Here is a 16128-nt window from a genome sequence, read left to right as displayed (position 1 = left end):
TTTAATTTATAATTTTAATCAAACTAATTTATGTACAATTTTTTTCATAGGTCTTAGAGAATATTGTTATGACAAGATCGTGATGTTAGAAATTTAATTATAATTTTTATTATATGTTGAATTTTTTTAAAGTTTATTTACAATAATTGAATTGTAATCTTTAATTATAACATTTGTTATGTTACACAAAGAAGTACCACCAATACTTAATGGACTTTGTTGGGCATGTAAAGATTTCTTAGAAGGTGATTTGTCAACAATCTTACCCACATATCCATCGCTAAAATGCTTCTCAACCATCCTTTTTTCTATTCAACATACAATGATAACATGTAGACCAACAACCACTTCTCAATTTGTTACTAGTTCATCTCATTAATTTCTCATATGATTTTTTTTATTACCTACCTCATAATTAAGGCACAATATTCTCATAAGATATGTTATGTCAATGTGTTAATTTGCTAGTCAAGCAATGAAGAAATTACACATACTTTTGAGATTTTTATGCAGTAATTTCTTTTAAAGAAAAAAAATAATGACATTGTATCTAGGGTTAGAGTTTATATTTTTATGTTGCACTTTCTTTGTAGAAAATAGAAATTAACGGCAATGTATCAAGTTTCATGAATTGCTTCTATTTTTAAATCTTCATCTGCACATGCTTTCTTGTACTTTCGATCGTGAATGTATGTTTTTTGTTACTTTAATTTGAAATGATGTTGGGCTCTTGGAACATTACTTTTATGATACTATCGCTCTTTGAATTAAACAAAATTAGGTTTGTTGTAAATAGGGGTGTTCATGAATTGAATTTTTGGAAAATTTAAATCAATTTGAACCAATTTATTTTATAAAAGTGGATGCATTTGATTTTTAAAAAATATAGATTAATATTCTTAAAATTGGATCAGTTCAATGTAATGTCATTATTCATTTTTTTACCTATATATAGGTTGTTTTTTTTTAAATTGAACCAAACTGAAACTATCAACTTGATAAAAAAAAAATAGATTGAATAACCGAATTGATTTCACAAAGTAGATCGATTCAAATGTTTTTCAATACAGATCAAAATTTTTTTAAATAAATTGAATCAATTATAGATCAATTTAGATTTTTTATACAATTGGAAGTCGAATGTAGAATGCGAGTTTAGATAATTCAACTATATTTGAGTTTGATGAATTGAAATAAATGTATTTGAATGCATGTATTTGGAACAACATATAAATAAGCTACACGAATCTTATATAGGAGGCATACTTTTTTATTTGATTCATTAGAAATTACTTATGGGTTGTTTGTTAGTTTTTCAAACGAAATTATTAATTAATTCACTTGTCAACTAATAAAATGTTTTTTTTTATCATAAAATAGTTAAACTATATTATAATAATTTACTACACAAACTTTTTGGGAGGGCCTAAATCTAATTTACCTACAATTTATAAAGATTTCATAGTAAAATATTACTTTCAATTCTAATTATAAGTAATATAAGAAAAATGAGAAGAGACACACTCGCGTGAAGAATAAATATATTTTTATTTCAATCAATAATTTATATTTTATATTAAATTTTAACGATATAATTGTTGAATTAAAATTTATTAATATATAGATCAAGTCTACAAATTTTTAAATGTAACACCCCAATTTTTCATATTTTATATTAATAAAATTTTAGAAATTATTTTAATATTAATATATTTATTTTGAAATTTTGATATTATTTAATTAATTATATGAGCTTTATTTTATTTATGAGACATGATTTATAATTATTATTTTAATTAGTGATGCAATATGTATTTTATAAAATGTACTTTATTAATAAATATGCTTATGTTATTTGATTAAAGGGAAGAGGTGTATTTTAATTCTATTGTGTTAATTATTTTATGAGAATGGGAAGGAAGGACGTGATAGTCATTTGTTTATTACTATTATTATTATTTTAAGAATGCAGTTATCAGGAGTTAAGAAAAGTCACCTTATGCTGCATTTCTTTTGACTTCTTTCTTACTCATTTCTTTCTACCTCTGAAGACCAAGGAGAACTTAGAGAAAAGGAACAATCGGTTTATGCCCGTGCTTCAACTTCTGCTCATTAAGGTAAGGGAGAGTGAGAAACCTCGCTTAAGGGTGTGAGAATATCTGTTGGGTAGTCGGATTGATCCCCAATCTCTTGCTTGATGTATGCTCTTAGGAACAGACACTTTTTGAATGTTTTCTATTTTCATGTTTGAGTTTTTTATTGTATTCGTTGGTGTTTGTTGAGTGTGAATATGTGTTCAATTTTGAGAATAGATAAATTTTGATATGAATTAGAGTGTTATGTGGCTTCCTGTGGGAGACCCTATGAGGTAAAATTAGGAACATGATTTTTGGTTGAGATTTGAGGTGTTTTTATGTAAAATTGTGTAGGCATTCATGTTTTGGGTGATGTTTGAAGTGTTTTGGGTGATGGTTGTGTAAATTGTAAGAATTTGCAAAGTGAACAACTACAGGTTCGCATTGGGGCGCCAAGTGCGGATTCATGAGCATGGAAACAAAGTTCCCAAGGACTCTCATGTTGGGCACGTGTTGAGTCTCGCTAGGCACGAGTCCACTGGAAGACCTGTACTAGGCACATGGACAGCTACGACGAGCGGGATTTTCCACTTTAGGCACGATGTTTAATTTGTCGGGCGTGCTAGGCATGTTGCTTTACTTTTGGTCTGGCATTTAGTGCACCGGGCTTGAGTAACAGCACGCTAGGTGCGACCCCTGTGATGTTTGGCATGTTTTAAGCTATGTTTGAAGGTGCTAATGGTGTGAGAACTGCCTCATTATTGTGTTGATGCAAGTGATGTCTTTATGTAACATCCTGAATTTTCTGCTAATATAATAGTTTAATTATTATTTATTTTTATATTTATTGGGATTATTTTCTTAGAATTGTTTTAATTAATTAAATAAGTTTTATAGAATATTTTAGAGGTTTTTAATAATTATGAGTATTTTAATTAAATAATAAATATTTATGAAAATTATTTTGTATAATATGTATTAGAGAACTATGTATTCTTATGATATTTTATTATTATAAGTATTTGGAGAAAATTATGTTTTTATTGTAATTATTTATATATTTTATTTTAATTATAATTGTGTTAGAAGAAATAGATATATTTTATATATTATATATTTGTTAATTATTAAATATTATATTTTATTATTAATAATTATGTTTAAGTTATCTTATAAAAAGGGAGAAATGTGTTTATTATTATTATTATTATTATTATTATTATTATTATTATTATTATTATTTATGAGAAGGGAAGGAAGGACGTGTTAGTCGCATTCCTTATTATATATGTTCTCTATGCTCTGTGCTCCGAAGAACAAGAAGAACCAGAAGAGGAATAACCAGACTCTACTCATGCTTCATCTTTCAATTATCAAGGTAAGGGGGAGTGAGAGACCTCACTCAGGGGTGTGGGAATAACTGTTGAGTAGCAGGATTGACCCTGAATCCCTTGCCTGGTAGGAACATGCACTTTATGAAAGTTTTCTGTTTCGCTTTCTAATTGTTTTGTTGTGTTCCTTGTGTGATTCTGAGTGTGAATATGTGTTCAATTTCAAGAATAGATATGTTTTGATATAGATTAGACTGTTTTATGGCTTCCTAAGGAAAACCTTATGAGACACAGACAAATTTTGAATGTTTTCTATTTTGCCTTCTGAGTTTTCTGTTGTGTTCCTTGATGATTACTGAGCATGAATATGTGTTTAATTTTGAGTTTGGATATGTTTTTATATGAATTAGAGTGCTCTATGGGTTCCTTACGAGAAACCCTATGAGAAACAGAAAAATTATGAATGTTTTCTATTTTGATGTTTGAGTTTTCTGTTATGTGACTTGATGTTTGCTAAGTGTAAATATGTGTTTAATTTCAAAAATAGATAAGTTTTAAGCCATGTTTGAAAGTGCTAATGGTGTGAGAACTACCCTATTATTGTGTTAATTCAAGTGACGTGTTTTCTATGAGCATGATGAGGATGAGAATCTCCTATATGTGACCTTGTGACTATGAGTACGAGAAATGTGAAATGTGAACAAGTGACATGAGATCTGATGTCATATGATAAGTAAAGGGATGAGTCCATGAAGTGTGAATGTGTGTGACATGCATGCATCATGTGCATCTATGTGACAGGTACGATATAGAGTACACCGTTAGGGAAAGCCCTCCTTGTGTAACAGCTTGGGGGAGTCCGAGGGGATAGTGCAGTTTGGATGTCTCGATTCTGCCTATTTGTGAGCACGAGACGTAACTTGCGCAACTTCGTTATCCTGACCAGACCCTAGCAGTACATCCTTCTAGTTGAGAGTGTGTGGGTAGCTCCCTACATGTACTCTTAGACTACCTTAGGTGTGTTGTTTAGGCAGCACATTAGTGATATGTGATAAGTGACTGGAACCACATGCATGCATTTGTGAATTGAGTCTATGACATCATTGCGTAATGAGTGACTGGGTATGTGCTACTAATGTATGTATGATTTGAGTTATACTTGATTAATGTGTTCTTTGTGTTGTGCTTTTTTATGATTTGTGTGTGTGTTGCTTGGCTGTTATTTTTACACCTTAACCTGAGTGAGATGTTTCTCACTCCCCTGTTTCTATTTGTATGTGTTTTAATTGTGTTGTAGGGGATCATCAACATGAGGATGTTGGTGATGAGGCTTAGGCTTCAATTGGACGTGCTCTGATAGGATATGTGACATCGGGGCATAGTTAGGATTAGTTTAGGATTTCATTATTGTTATTTTGTTTTTGGAAAAACTCATGTTCCATTTTCATGTAAATTCCGCATTTGACCATGATTTATGTTTATGAATATGAATTCTCTACTCTTGTGTTAGTGGAACCATGGTTTTAATTCAAAAGATTTATTTACTCCAAGAATATGTTTTCATAATTATTGTATATGTATGTTGGGGTAGAGGGTGTCACAGTTTCTATGAGAATGATGAGGATGAGAATCTCTTATATGTGACCTTGTGACTATGAGTATGATAATGTGATATGAGAACAAGTGACATGATGAGATATGACAAGTGAAATATTGAATCCACGAACATGTGAATGTGTGACATGCATCATATGATTTATGTGATGGGGTATAATATGGAGTACACTGTTAGGGAAGTCCCTTCAGGAAAAACATCTCGGAGGAGTCCTAGGGGATAGTGCAATTTGAAAAACCCAGTTCTTCCTGATTTTGTGCATGTGACGTACATCCTTCTAGTTGAGAGTGCGCGATTGAGCTGACATATACTCCTAGACTACTCTAGGTATGTTGTTTCGGCAGCATACCAAGTGATATGTGATTATGAGACATGTGATTGACGCCATATGCATGCATTTAAAAGTCGAGTCCATGACAACATTGCATGATAAGTGATTGTTTATGTATCGTTGTTATGTATGAATTGTATTTGTACCTTGTTTCATAATTATTGTGTGTTGTCTAAGATTTATTTCTACACCTGAACATGAGTGAAATATTTCTCAATCCCCTGTTTGTTTGTGTATATTTGAAATTATGTTGTAAGTGATCATCAACATGATCAGGATGTTGGTGAGGAAGCTTAGGCTTCCAAATTGGGCATGCTTTGATAGGACATGACATCGAGTAATAGATAGAACTAGTTTAGGACTTTATTATCTTTTAATTATTTTTGGAAAACCTTAGTTTTATTTCCTTTGTAATTTCCATAATTGAATCATGACTATGTTATGAATGTGAATCCTCTACTTTTATGTTATTTGAAACATTGTTTTAGTTAAGAAAGTTTTGTTTATCCATGATTTATATGACATATTTATTATCTATTTATGTTGGGGTAGAGGGTGTCACCTACAATTCATAAATACTTCCTAGCAAAACATTACTTTCAATTCTAATTGTAAGTAATATAAGACAAATGAGAAGAGACTCACTAACATAAAGAATAAGTAAGCCTATATATTTTTACTTCAATCAATAATTTATGTTTTATATCAAATTTTAACGATATAATCATTGAATTAAAAATTATTAATATATAGATCAAGTTTACAAATTTTTATAAATTTTGAAAATTATTTAATACTTTGTTTCAATTATTCAAATCAATGTATAACTTTTTTTTATGATTATCTATTAATTTGAATTAAAAAATGGAGTACCAAATAATTTTTAAATTTTTAAAAAACTACATACTTGATTTATATATTAATAACTTTTCATTTAATGGTTGGATCGTTAAAATTAGACGTAAACAATAAATTATTGAGTGAAATAAGTCTAAGTAGATTTACTATTAGAGTAAGAGAATTTCCTTCAAGATAAATTATTAAAAAAAGAAAAATATTGATTTTTTTCCATTTTTATTTTAAAAGTACCCTTCACTTTAATTGATTGTTATATTTAATGTTAGTACTTATAATCCAAGAATGGAGAATAAGTGAGTGCATTAGAAATAAAATTAACAATAAAATAAAGATATAAAAGAAATTTACCCAAAAGTAACTTTAAAAATTATTGAGCGTCTCTTATAATTTGAAAAAAAAACCCAATTATTTTTTATATATAATTAAGATTAGAGATAGTATATTGTTATTTATTAATAAATGTTGGGACAAATCTAGCCTCTAATCTATATTACTTGATTAATTTTTTGATCTATCATCACCGTCGCTTCTACCACAACTATAGCCTGCCACTATCGCCACCACCACCAACCCGTCCCCTCCTGCTGCCACCACTATCTCTACCACAAAGGTGTCCTCACCAACGATGGTGGTGATGGTAGCAACAATAGAGACAACAGTGGTTGTAGGAGAAGATTGGTGATGACAACGATAATGACGATAATAGTGACAACAACAACGACAAAGACAATTGTGGTGGCGATGATAGTGAAAGGGTGGTGGTGGCAACGATGATGGAGATAGTGCAACTGCCCCCAACCACTACTGTTACCACTGTGCAACAACAATGGTAATAATGCTAATGGTAGTGGTTGCAACAATAGTTGTAGTGGTGATGGTAATAATAGTGTCAATTACGATAGTGACAACTATGACTATATGTATGATGATAGCAATAAGCAATAAATTGATTTATAATATTTTAATTTGAGTTATTTATTTTAATTTAATAGTTATTATAATCAATAGTTCTTATTTTTTATATTAAGAAGTTTTTTATTCGAAATATCTTCTCAATTTATCTCTTTATATATACTAGTGGGATCGAGATAATCCATACTTCTACATTTGTTTAAAGATATTTAAGAATTATAAAAAAAAAATTGAATCAATTGGTGTTGTATTTAGTCCTTGAACCTCAATGTCTTGAGTTTGTAAGAATAGTTAATTTTTAATATTATTTTTATCACTTAAAAATTTAAGGATAAAATAGTCCAAAAATTATGTACACAAAATCAGGGAATTACTTTTATACATTCTAGTGGGATCGAGACACTTCGTGCATCTATATTTTATTCAATAAATTATCAACATTTGTTAGTTTAACTAACTTAGTCCTTAAACTTCAAAGTTAAGTTTGAGTTTTGTGTTTGTAAAGATAATTAATTTTAATAACATTTTTAATTATTTAAAAATTTAAAGGTAAAATCATCTAAAAATATGTCCACTAAATCAAATTATCGTATATATATATATATATATATATATATATATATATATATATATATATATATATATATATCACTATTAGATAAAATATTATATATTATTCAAGATAAAAAGTTATAAATAAAAATCCGGAAAAATGTTACCATTGGAAAAAAAAAACTAAATACACCTTTGTTGAAGGATGATACCTAAAACAATCCGAATGGAGATAATTATTCAATTTAATATTTATGGTAAATATTTAAATTTAGATTTGTATCTTTCGTTTCAATATATATTGAGTTGTTTAAATCATTAATAAGGCTATGATAATTCAAAAATAATATTGACTTTGTCATCAAAATATTCGATAGATTTTTGGCTATAAGTCACAAAAATAAGCTACATAATAAAGTTTATATATGTTGTTACCATATATAAATATATATATATATATATATATATATATATAGTGGAGGGTTTCAAACGATAAATTTTGTTAAAATCGAACAACAACTTGAGGGTAATCAAAATGTTCATATTTTAGTATATTTTGAAATAAATATATTACGTCAATTTTATTTTATAAGAATGGAGTATCAAATCATCTTGGATTAATATAAAATTTTGTATATATGATCTAAGAGGAAATAACTTTCAATCTAACGGTTGGATTTACAAAATTCATATTTAATATAAAGTTATTGAGCGATGTAACAGTTAGTAAAAGTTACACTAGTGTCGTTTGAACCTTTCTCATATATATATATATATATATATATATATATATATATATTAACATGAAATCCTTAATTTCCTACTAATTTAATTACTATCTAAATTAACATTTGTATAATAAATTAATGTTAATAAAGATATTAAAATAAAATTTTAGATATGTTTTTAGTTTCAGAAAAATAAGTAGGTTTTTGATTTTGGTACTTATAAAATTTTTTCTTTATATTTTATTATTCTAAAATTAAAAATTATGGTTTTAGTTCCTACCATTATGTCTTCACTTGAAGGTAATGTAACCATCCCAAGTGGTAACCAAAGTTGTTGTGATACTTTATTTACATGTAACACTACTATTTTCTGGTAAAGATAAGAAAAATTACAAAGACGGACGTAATGAGGATTGAACATAAGTTCTCATGCTTCTAACTATCCCAACCCCACCCGACCTGGTACTACTATTTTATTTTATAAATTTTCAAAATAAATATTATATATATAAGGAGAAATGCATACTTACTTCAAGAATAAGTCTAATATATATATATATATATATATGTATATTTATATTTATTTATTTATTTCTCTTAATAATTCATGTTCATCTAAATCAAATCTGTAAATTTTTAAAAAATTTAAAAATTATTTATTATTTTGTTTCATTAATTTAAATTAACGTATAAAATATTCTATGATTATCAATTTTCAAATTTTTAAAAAATTTGTAAACTTGATCTATTTATTAAAAAAAAATTAATTCAATGGTTAAATAGTCAAATTTTGAGATAAAAACATAAGTTATTAAGTAAAATAAGGATATATAAGTATATTTATTTCAATAAAAAATATATCCCTTCTCAATATATCTATGAGATATATATATATATATATATATATATATATTTTACACAAACTAAAATCTTTCATTTTATAGAAAACATATTTAAGTTCGAAAGATAATAACAAACTTGATTGTAAACTAATATGATGATTTAAAGATTTTTGAAATCTATTGATAAAAACTAAATCTTTTGAAATCTGAAATTGAATGCACTTCAATTTACCTGGTATTATTGTGTTTATTGCAAAACTATACTCTCTGAATCTTGCTCATCCCAGGTTTCTTTTTCGGTATTAAAGATGATGAGAAAAATAGAATATGAGAAAATAGAATGAAATTGTATCCAAATCTGCACACCTTACAAATCTTGTATCTCCGGCTAACCAGAAGATTGTATCCAAAGATTACTAACTGATAAAATCATGAACAGACTAAATTCTGATTTTTTTACTATTCCCGCCAATACAATTACTGATAACTATATCTTTATTGTGCTTATCACCCCAAGTTTATCTTTCATTACCTAATTTTAAATCTTTCAGAGCAAGATCGTAGTAAAAGATTTAGGTGTTTAATATATATATATATATATATATATATATATATATATATGGAAGAAATTAAAGAATTTCCTGAGGTATGCGATTCTCAAACAAAGGAAAAACAGCAATACATGGCTACATGGAAGAAATTGGCAACTCTAGGGAGTGGGTCTTATGGTACAGTTTATCTTAGTGCTGTGAATCTTTCAGGCGAATCAAATGGGAAGATTGTAGCTGTTAAGAGTTCAAGTCCTTTCTCTTACTCGGTTGCTTCACTCAAGAAGGAAAAGAAAATATTGGAGCTATTCAAGGGTTGCAAAGAAATCATTCAATGTTATTTTGATCAATATGCTATTGAGAAATACTATGTGTCATATAATCTTTTCATAGAACTTGCTCCTTATGGTTCTCTTGGTGAATTAATTAGAAAGGGAGGAGCACTATCCGAGGCTATCGTTAGAATTTACACACATATGCTCCTGAAAGGACTTCATTGTATTCATGAAAAAGGAGTGGTTCATTGTGATTTAAAACCAGACAACATTCTTATGTTTCCAACATGGAAGAGTCAGACATGGAATCAAGTGAAGATTGCTGATTTTGGGTTGGCCAAGACTAGAGAAGAGGCAGATGCTGAGTTAGGACTTAGAAAGGTGAAATTTAGAGGAACAGCTTGTTACATGTCACCAGAATCAGTTATTGGTGTGATTGGAACTGCATTGGATATATGGTCTCTAGGGTGCATTGTAATTGAAATGATGACTGGATTGGATGCATGGAACAACATTGAAAGCCGAAAAGATCTAATGTTGAAGCTTGCATTACACAGAGAAGCACCACCAATACCTGAGGGAATGAGTTGGGTCTGTAAAGATTTTTTGAGCAAGTGTTTTGTCAAGAATCCGACACGCAGATCCACTGTCGCAATGCTTCTCAACCACCCTTTTATTAATTCTGCATATGACAATAACATGCAGACCAGCCACACAGATTATCAAACCCCTTCTCAATCTGTCACTAATTCATCTTTATTTTCATATGATCTTTTTGATTACCTACCACGTTACTAATTAAGGCATGACATATATGTATATGCAGATCTTTAGTTTTGTTCTGATCTGATGCATTACTTATTACTGCATATAACAATGTGAGACTAATTTTATCATTTGTACCCGTGTGACCTCTATTCTGCATATAACAATCACATGCAGACCCACATTAACTTCTTCTCGATCTGTCACTTGTTCATCTTATTAGTTTATCATATGATTTTTTGATATGTTATTTCCTTGTCATCCACACATATGCTTTCTTGTGCTTCTGATTGTGAAAATACGTTTTCTGTTACTCTTTAATGTATTAAAATAATGTTGGGTTCTTGTTCCTTTACTTTTGTTATACACGGAACTTGAAGGATACCTTTTCATTTGATTCATTAGAAAGAGTTATGGGTTTTTTTTTGTTAGTTTTTCAAACGAAATTAATATTAATTGATTTTCCTGCCAACTAATGAAATGTTTTGTTTTATTATAAAATAGTTAAACTATTATATAATAGTTTACTACGAATTACAATCCAATTTACCTATTATATTGAGATTTTGTCTACGACCTATAGCTAAATATTATTTTCAGCTTTAATTATAAATAATATAACACAAATTATTGAAGAAAAGTATATATTAAATTATTTAGTATTGTTTAAATTCTAATTCAGAAACACCCTTTAGTTTTACTGATTGTTGTACACTTATATTTAATGTTAATACTTGCAATGAATGGAAAGCGAATGCATTAAAAATAAAATTAACTATAAATTAAGAATATAAAAAAAAAATCTCTAAGTAACTTTAAAAACTGTTGATTATTATTTATAATTAGGATAAAATAATTAATTTATTATTTATAACTAAAATTGAAGGTAGTATATTATTATTCCAATTATTAATAAAAATGATGACTAAATTAGCTTCTAATTTTTATTTCTTGATTAATCTTTTCATTACATAAATGGAAAATTGTACCCAAATATTTACATGGATTTACTAGCTAATAAATTATCATTAGACTAAATTCTAATTTCATAATATTTACATGGATTTCCTAGCTAATAAATTATCATTAGACTAAATTCTTACTACTTAAGATATGCCAGGTTCACCCATCTTAGGATCCGTTTTTATTCAAAGAATGCTTGAGTTCTTGAAATCGGAAAGGCCTCAAATTTTTCCCTCATAAAAGGGTTCACTTTATGTTTTTATAAAATAAAACACTCTAATCGAAGACAATTATTTAAAAATTTAAATATATTTTTTTATTTCTTACAAAATAAAAAACTTTAATTTTAGTTTTTAGATTTTTTTTCTTGAGTTTTTCATTCTTCTAAAATTTGAAATTATTATTTTAGTTCCCTTTTAGTATTATTATATAACCTTTTTTTAACTATTATATGTTTATTAGAAGGTTATGTTATCAATTTAGGTAATATTCATAGCTGTTTATTATATTTTATATGCATGTATACTTCTATTTTTTTTAAATTCTTAAAATAGCTGTTATATATAACTTTAAATAGTTATTAGGGACTAAAAATAATAATTTTAAATTTTAAAGATATAAAAATAAAAATTATATATTTTACAGACATTAAAGCCAAATTTATTTTTATTAAAAAATATTTATAAGTCTTAAAAGGAGGAAAACACATAAATTATTTTACAAAAAATAAAATTACAACTCAATTATTTGATAAAATTAAAAATATATTTAAGTATTATTTAATTGAATAATATTTAGGGTTAATATTTTAATTTATATTTGTATCTTTCGTTTAATATTGAATTGTTTCAAGATAATTCAAAAATAATATCACTCTGTCATCAAAATATTCGATAGATTTTGGCTTAGATAATTAAGTCACAAAAGAAGCTACCATAATAAAGTTATAAATATATATATGGCGAATATTAATATACTCCTGCCTATTTTTTAGTGAGAGTATGTTAGTAACCTACACCAAAATTTTAGGACAAAAAAACCCTCATTTCTTTTGATTTGGTTAATTCGTACAAAAGATATTATAGTAATTTAATTTAATTTTAAAATTAAATAAAATATTTTATCTCTCTTATTAACTTCATTCACTAAGTCATTTCTTTTTTCTATTAATTAATTTTTATTTGTTCAGAGAGAGAGGGGAAGACATCATGAGAGATGAGAGAAAAATTATGAGTTAAAGAAGGAATTTAATACGAGAATGATAAATAAGTTAGAAAAAGAATTTAATAAGAAAGAGAAATGGGTTGGAGAAAGAATTTAATAAGAGAGAGAAATGACTTAGTGAAAGAAATTAATAAGAGAGAGAAAATACTTAATTTTCATTTAAAATTAAATTAAATTACTATAATATCCTTTATATAAATTAACCAAATCAAAATAAATGAGTGATTTTTTTGTCCTAAAATTTTGGTGTAAGTTGCTAACATACTCCCACTAAAAAATAGGTGGAAAAATATTAGCATTCCCCATATATATATATATATATATATATATATATATATATATATATATATATATATTAACATGAAATATTTAACTTCCTAATTTAATTACTATCTAAATTAACATTTGTATAATAAATTAATGTAATTTTGATATTAAAATAAAATTTTAAATATGTTTTTATTAGTCTTAGAAAAATGAACATGTTTTGAATTTGGTCCTTATAAGATTTTTTTTTTGTTTTTCATTCATCTGAAATTTGAAATTATGATTTTATTTTATCTCATTATTACTTATGTACATTAGAAGGTTATGTAAGCATTTCGAGTAGTAGTTATAGTTGTTAATATACTTTATTTGCATGTGACACTACTATTTTATTTTATAAATTCTTAAAATAAGTGTTATAGTTGTTGTGATACTTTACTCCACTTAATAAATCATGTTCTTTATTAAATTTTAATAATTCAATCGTTAAATTAAAAATTCTTAATGTATACATTAAGTCTGCAAAGTTTTAAAAAATTTAAAATTATTTGATACTTCGTTTCATTAATTCAAATAAATATATAAAATATTTTATAATTATCCGTCAATTTGAATTAATATAATGAAATATCAAATAGTTTTCAAATTTTTTAAAAATTTGCATACCTGATCTATTTATTAAGAAATATTAATTCAACAGTTGAATTGTCAAAATTTGATGTAAAACATAAATTATTGAATGTAATAAGTATAAATATACTTATTTTTAAAATAAGTGGATTCCTCCTCAACGTATCTCTCTCCCTCTCTCTCTCTTTCTCTCTCTCTCCCTCTCTCTCTCTATATATATATATATGTATGTATAACTTAAAATGATCATTGAGGACCAAAAATAATAACTTTATATTCTAGGAGATGAAAATCAAAGAAAATATTTTATAAAAATAAAAATAATATTTACAAATTTTGAAAGAACAAAACACTATAAATTTTATAGAAACTCGTTCATTTTACAGAAAACATATTTAAGCCCGAAAGATAATAACAAACTTGATTATATACTAATATGAAAATGTAAAAATATAATATTCCGGTAATTTATCTTTTAGAAATCTATCGACAAAAAATAAATCTTTTTGAAATATGAAATTGAATGCAATTCAATTTACCAGGTATTATTGTGTTTATTACAAAACTCTAGTGTCTATGAATCTTGCTCATCCCTGGTTTACTTTTTAGGATTACAGATGATGAGAAAAATAGAATGAAATTGTATCCAAATCTTCACACCTTGCAAATCTTGTATCTCCGGCTAACTGAAAGATTGCATTCAGAGATTTACTTACACTGATAAAATCCTTAGCTGACTAAATTCTAATTTCTTACTATTCTCGCTAATACAATTACCGATGAGTATATCTTTATGGTGCTTACACCCGAACTTTATATTTAATTACCTAATTTAAAATCTTGCAGAGCAAGAACGTAATCAAAGATTTAGGTAATTAACATTTATATAAAGAAGAAAGTGAAGAATTACATGAGGTATACTATTCTTACGCAAAGAAAAAACAGCAATACATGGCTACATGGAAGAAGTTGGCAACTCTAGGGAGTGGATCTTATGCTACGGTTTATCTTAGTGCTGTGAATCTTCCAGCCGAATCAAATTGGAGGATTGTAGCTGTTAAGAGTTCAAGTCCTTTCTCTTACTCGTTTGCTTCACTCAAGAAGGAAAAGAAAATACTAGAGCTATTCAAGGGTTGCAAAGAAATCATTCAATGCTATTTTGATCAATATGCTATTGAAAAATACTATGTCTCATATAATCTTTTCATGGAACTTGCTCCTTACGGTTCTCTTGGTGAATTAATTAGGAAGAGAGGAGCACTATCTGAGGATATGATAAGAATTTACACACATATGCTTTTGAAAGGACTTCATTGTATTCATGAAAAAGGAGTGGTTCATTGTGATCTGAAACCGGACAACATTCTTCTGTTTCCAACATGGAAGAGTGAGACATGGTATCAAGTGAAAATTGCTGATTTTGGATTGGCCAAGACTAGAGAAGAGGCAAACGCTGAGTTTGGATTTAGAAAGATAAAATTTAGAGGCACAGCATTTTACATGTCACCAGAATCAGTTACTGGGGTGATTGGAACTGCATTGGATATATGGTCTCTTGGGTGTATTGTAATTGAAATGATCACTGGAATGGATGCATGGAGAAACATTGAAAGCCAAGAGGAACTAATGTTGAAGCTTGCATTATACAAAGAAGCCCCACCAATACCTGATGGACTAAGTTGGGTCTGTAAAGATTTTTTGGGCAAGTGTTTTGTCAAGGATCCTACCCTCAGATTCAGTGCTGCAATGCTTCTCAATCACCCTTTTATTAATTCTACATATACCAATGACATGCAGACCAGTGACACCGCTTGTCTAGCCTCTTCTCAATCTGTCACTAGTTCATCCTTTTTCACATATGATCTTTTTGATTTCCTGCCTCATAATTAATTAAGGCATATATATATATATATATATGACAAACGGTTTATTATTGTATTCAATATGTTTGTTTGTCACGTAATTTAGAGTTACACCGACTCTTTAGATTTTTTATGTTGTACTTTGGTTTGTTGAAATATAAAGTAATAGCAATGTTCTGTTTAGTTTTGTTCAGTTTAAATTCTTTGCTTACGTAATATGAATAGTGTTCTTTAACACCTGCACACTTTGCTTGTTCATTCTGATGCCTTACTAAGTAAATGTTATTATGTTGGCCACAGTTCAAAGAGTGTGGACCTAATTTTATTATTTGTACTCGGTGATATTTTCT

At 27.5% G+C, this 16128-nt stretch overlaps 2 protein-coding genes across 2 annotated transcripts; both read left to right on the top strand.

The window, feature by feature from the left end:
* Positions 1-9926: 9926 nt before the first annotated feature.
* On the top strand, positions 9927-10865 carry LOC145950352 (mitogen-activated protein kinase kinase kinase 20-like). The gene has a single exon (XM_083061442.1). The coding sequence runs from the start codon at positions 9927-9929 to the stop codon at positions 10863-10865; it is 939 nt and encodes a 312-aa protein (XP_082917568.1).
* Positions 10866-14543: 3678 nt separating this feature from the next.
* Positions 14544-15806, top strand: LOC109791496 (mitogen-activated protein kinase kinase kinase 20). Its single transcript, XM_020350794.2, has one exon. The coding sequence runs from the start codon at positions 14868-14870 to the stop codon at positions 15804-15806; it is 939 nt and encodes a 312-aa protein (XP_020206383.2). The 5' UTR covers positions 14544-14867.
* The last annotated feature ends 322 nt before the right edge of the window (positions 15807-16128 follow it).

Source organism: Cajanus cajan, chromosome 8 (assembly GCF_000230855.2).
Source record: "Cajanus cajan strain Asha chromosome 8, NIPB_CcT2T_4, whole genome shotgun sequence".
Lineage (NCBI taxonomy): Eukaryota > Viridiplantae > Streptophyta > Magnoliopsida > Fabales > Fabaceae > Cajanus > Cajanus cajan.
The sequence above is the reverse complement of the archived record's forward strand: the minus strand, read 5'-3'. Positions and strand labels throughout refer to the sequence as shown.

Coding starts and splice junctions, on each gene's coding strand:
- LOC145950352 (XM_083061442.1), top strand. CDS start 9,927: ATGGCTACATGGAAGAAATTGGCAACTCTAGGGAGTGGGTCTTATGGT.
- LOC109791496 (XM_020350794.2), top strand. CDS start 14,868: ATGGCTACATGGAAGAAGTTGGCAACTCTAGGGAGTGGATCTTATGCT.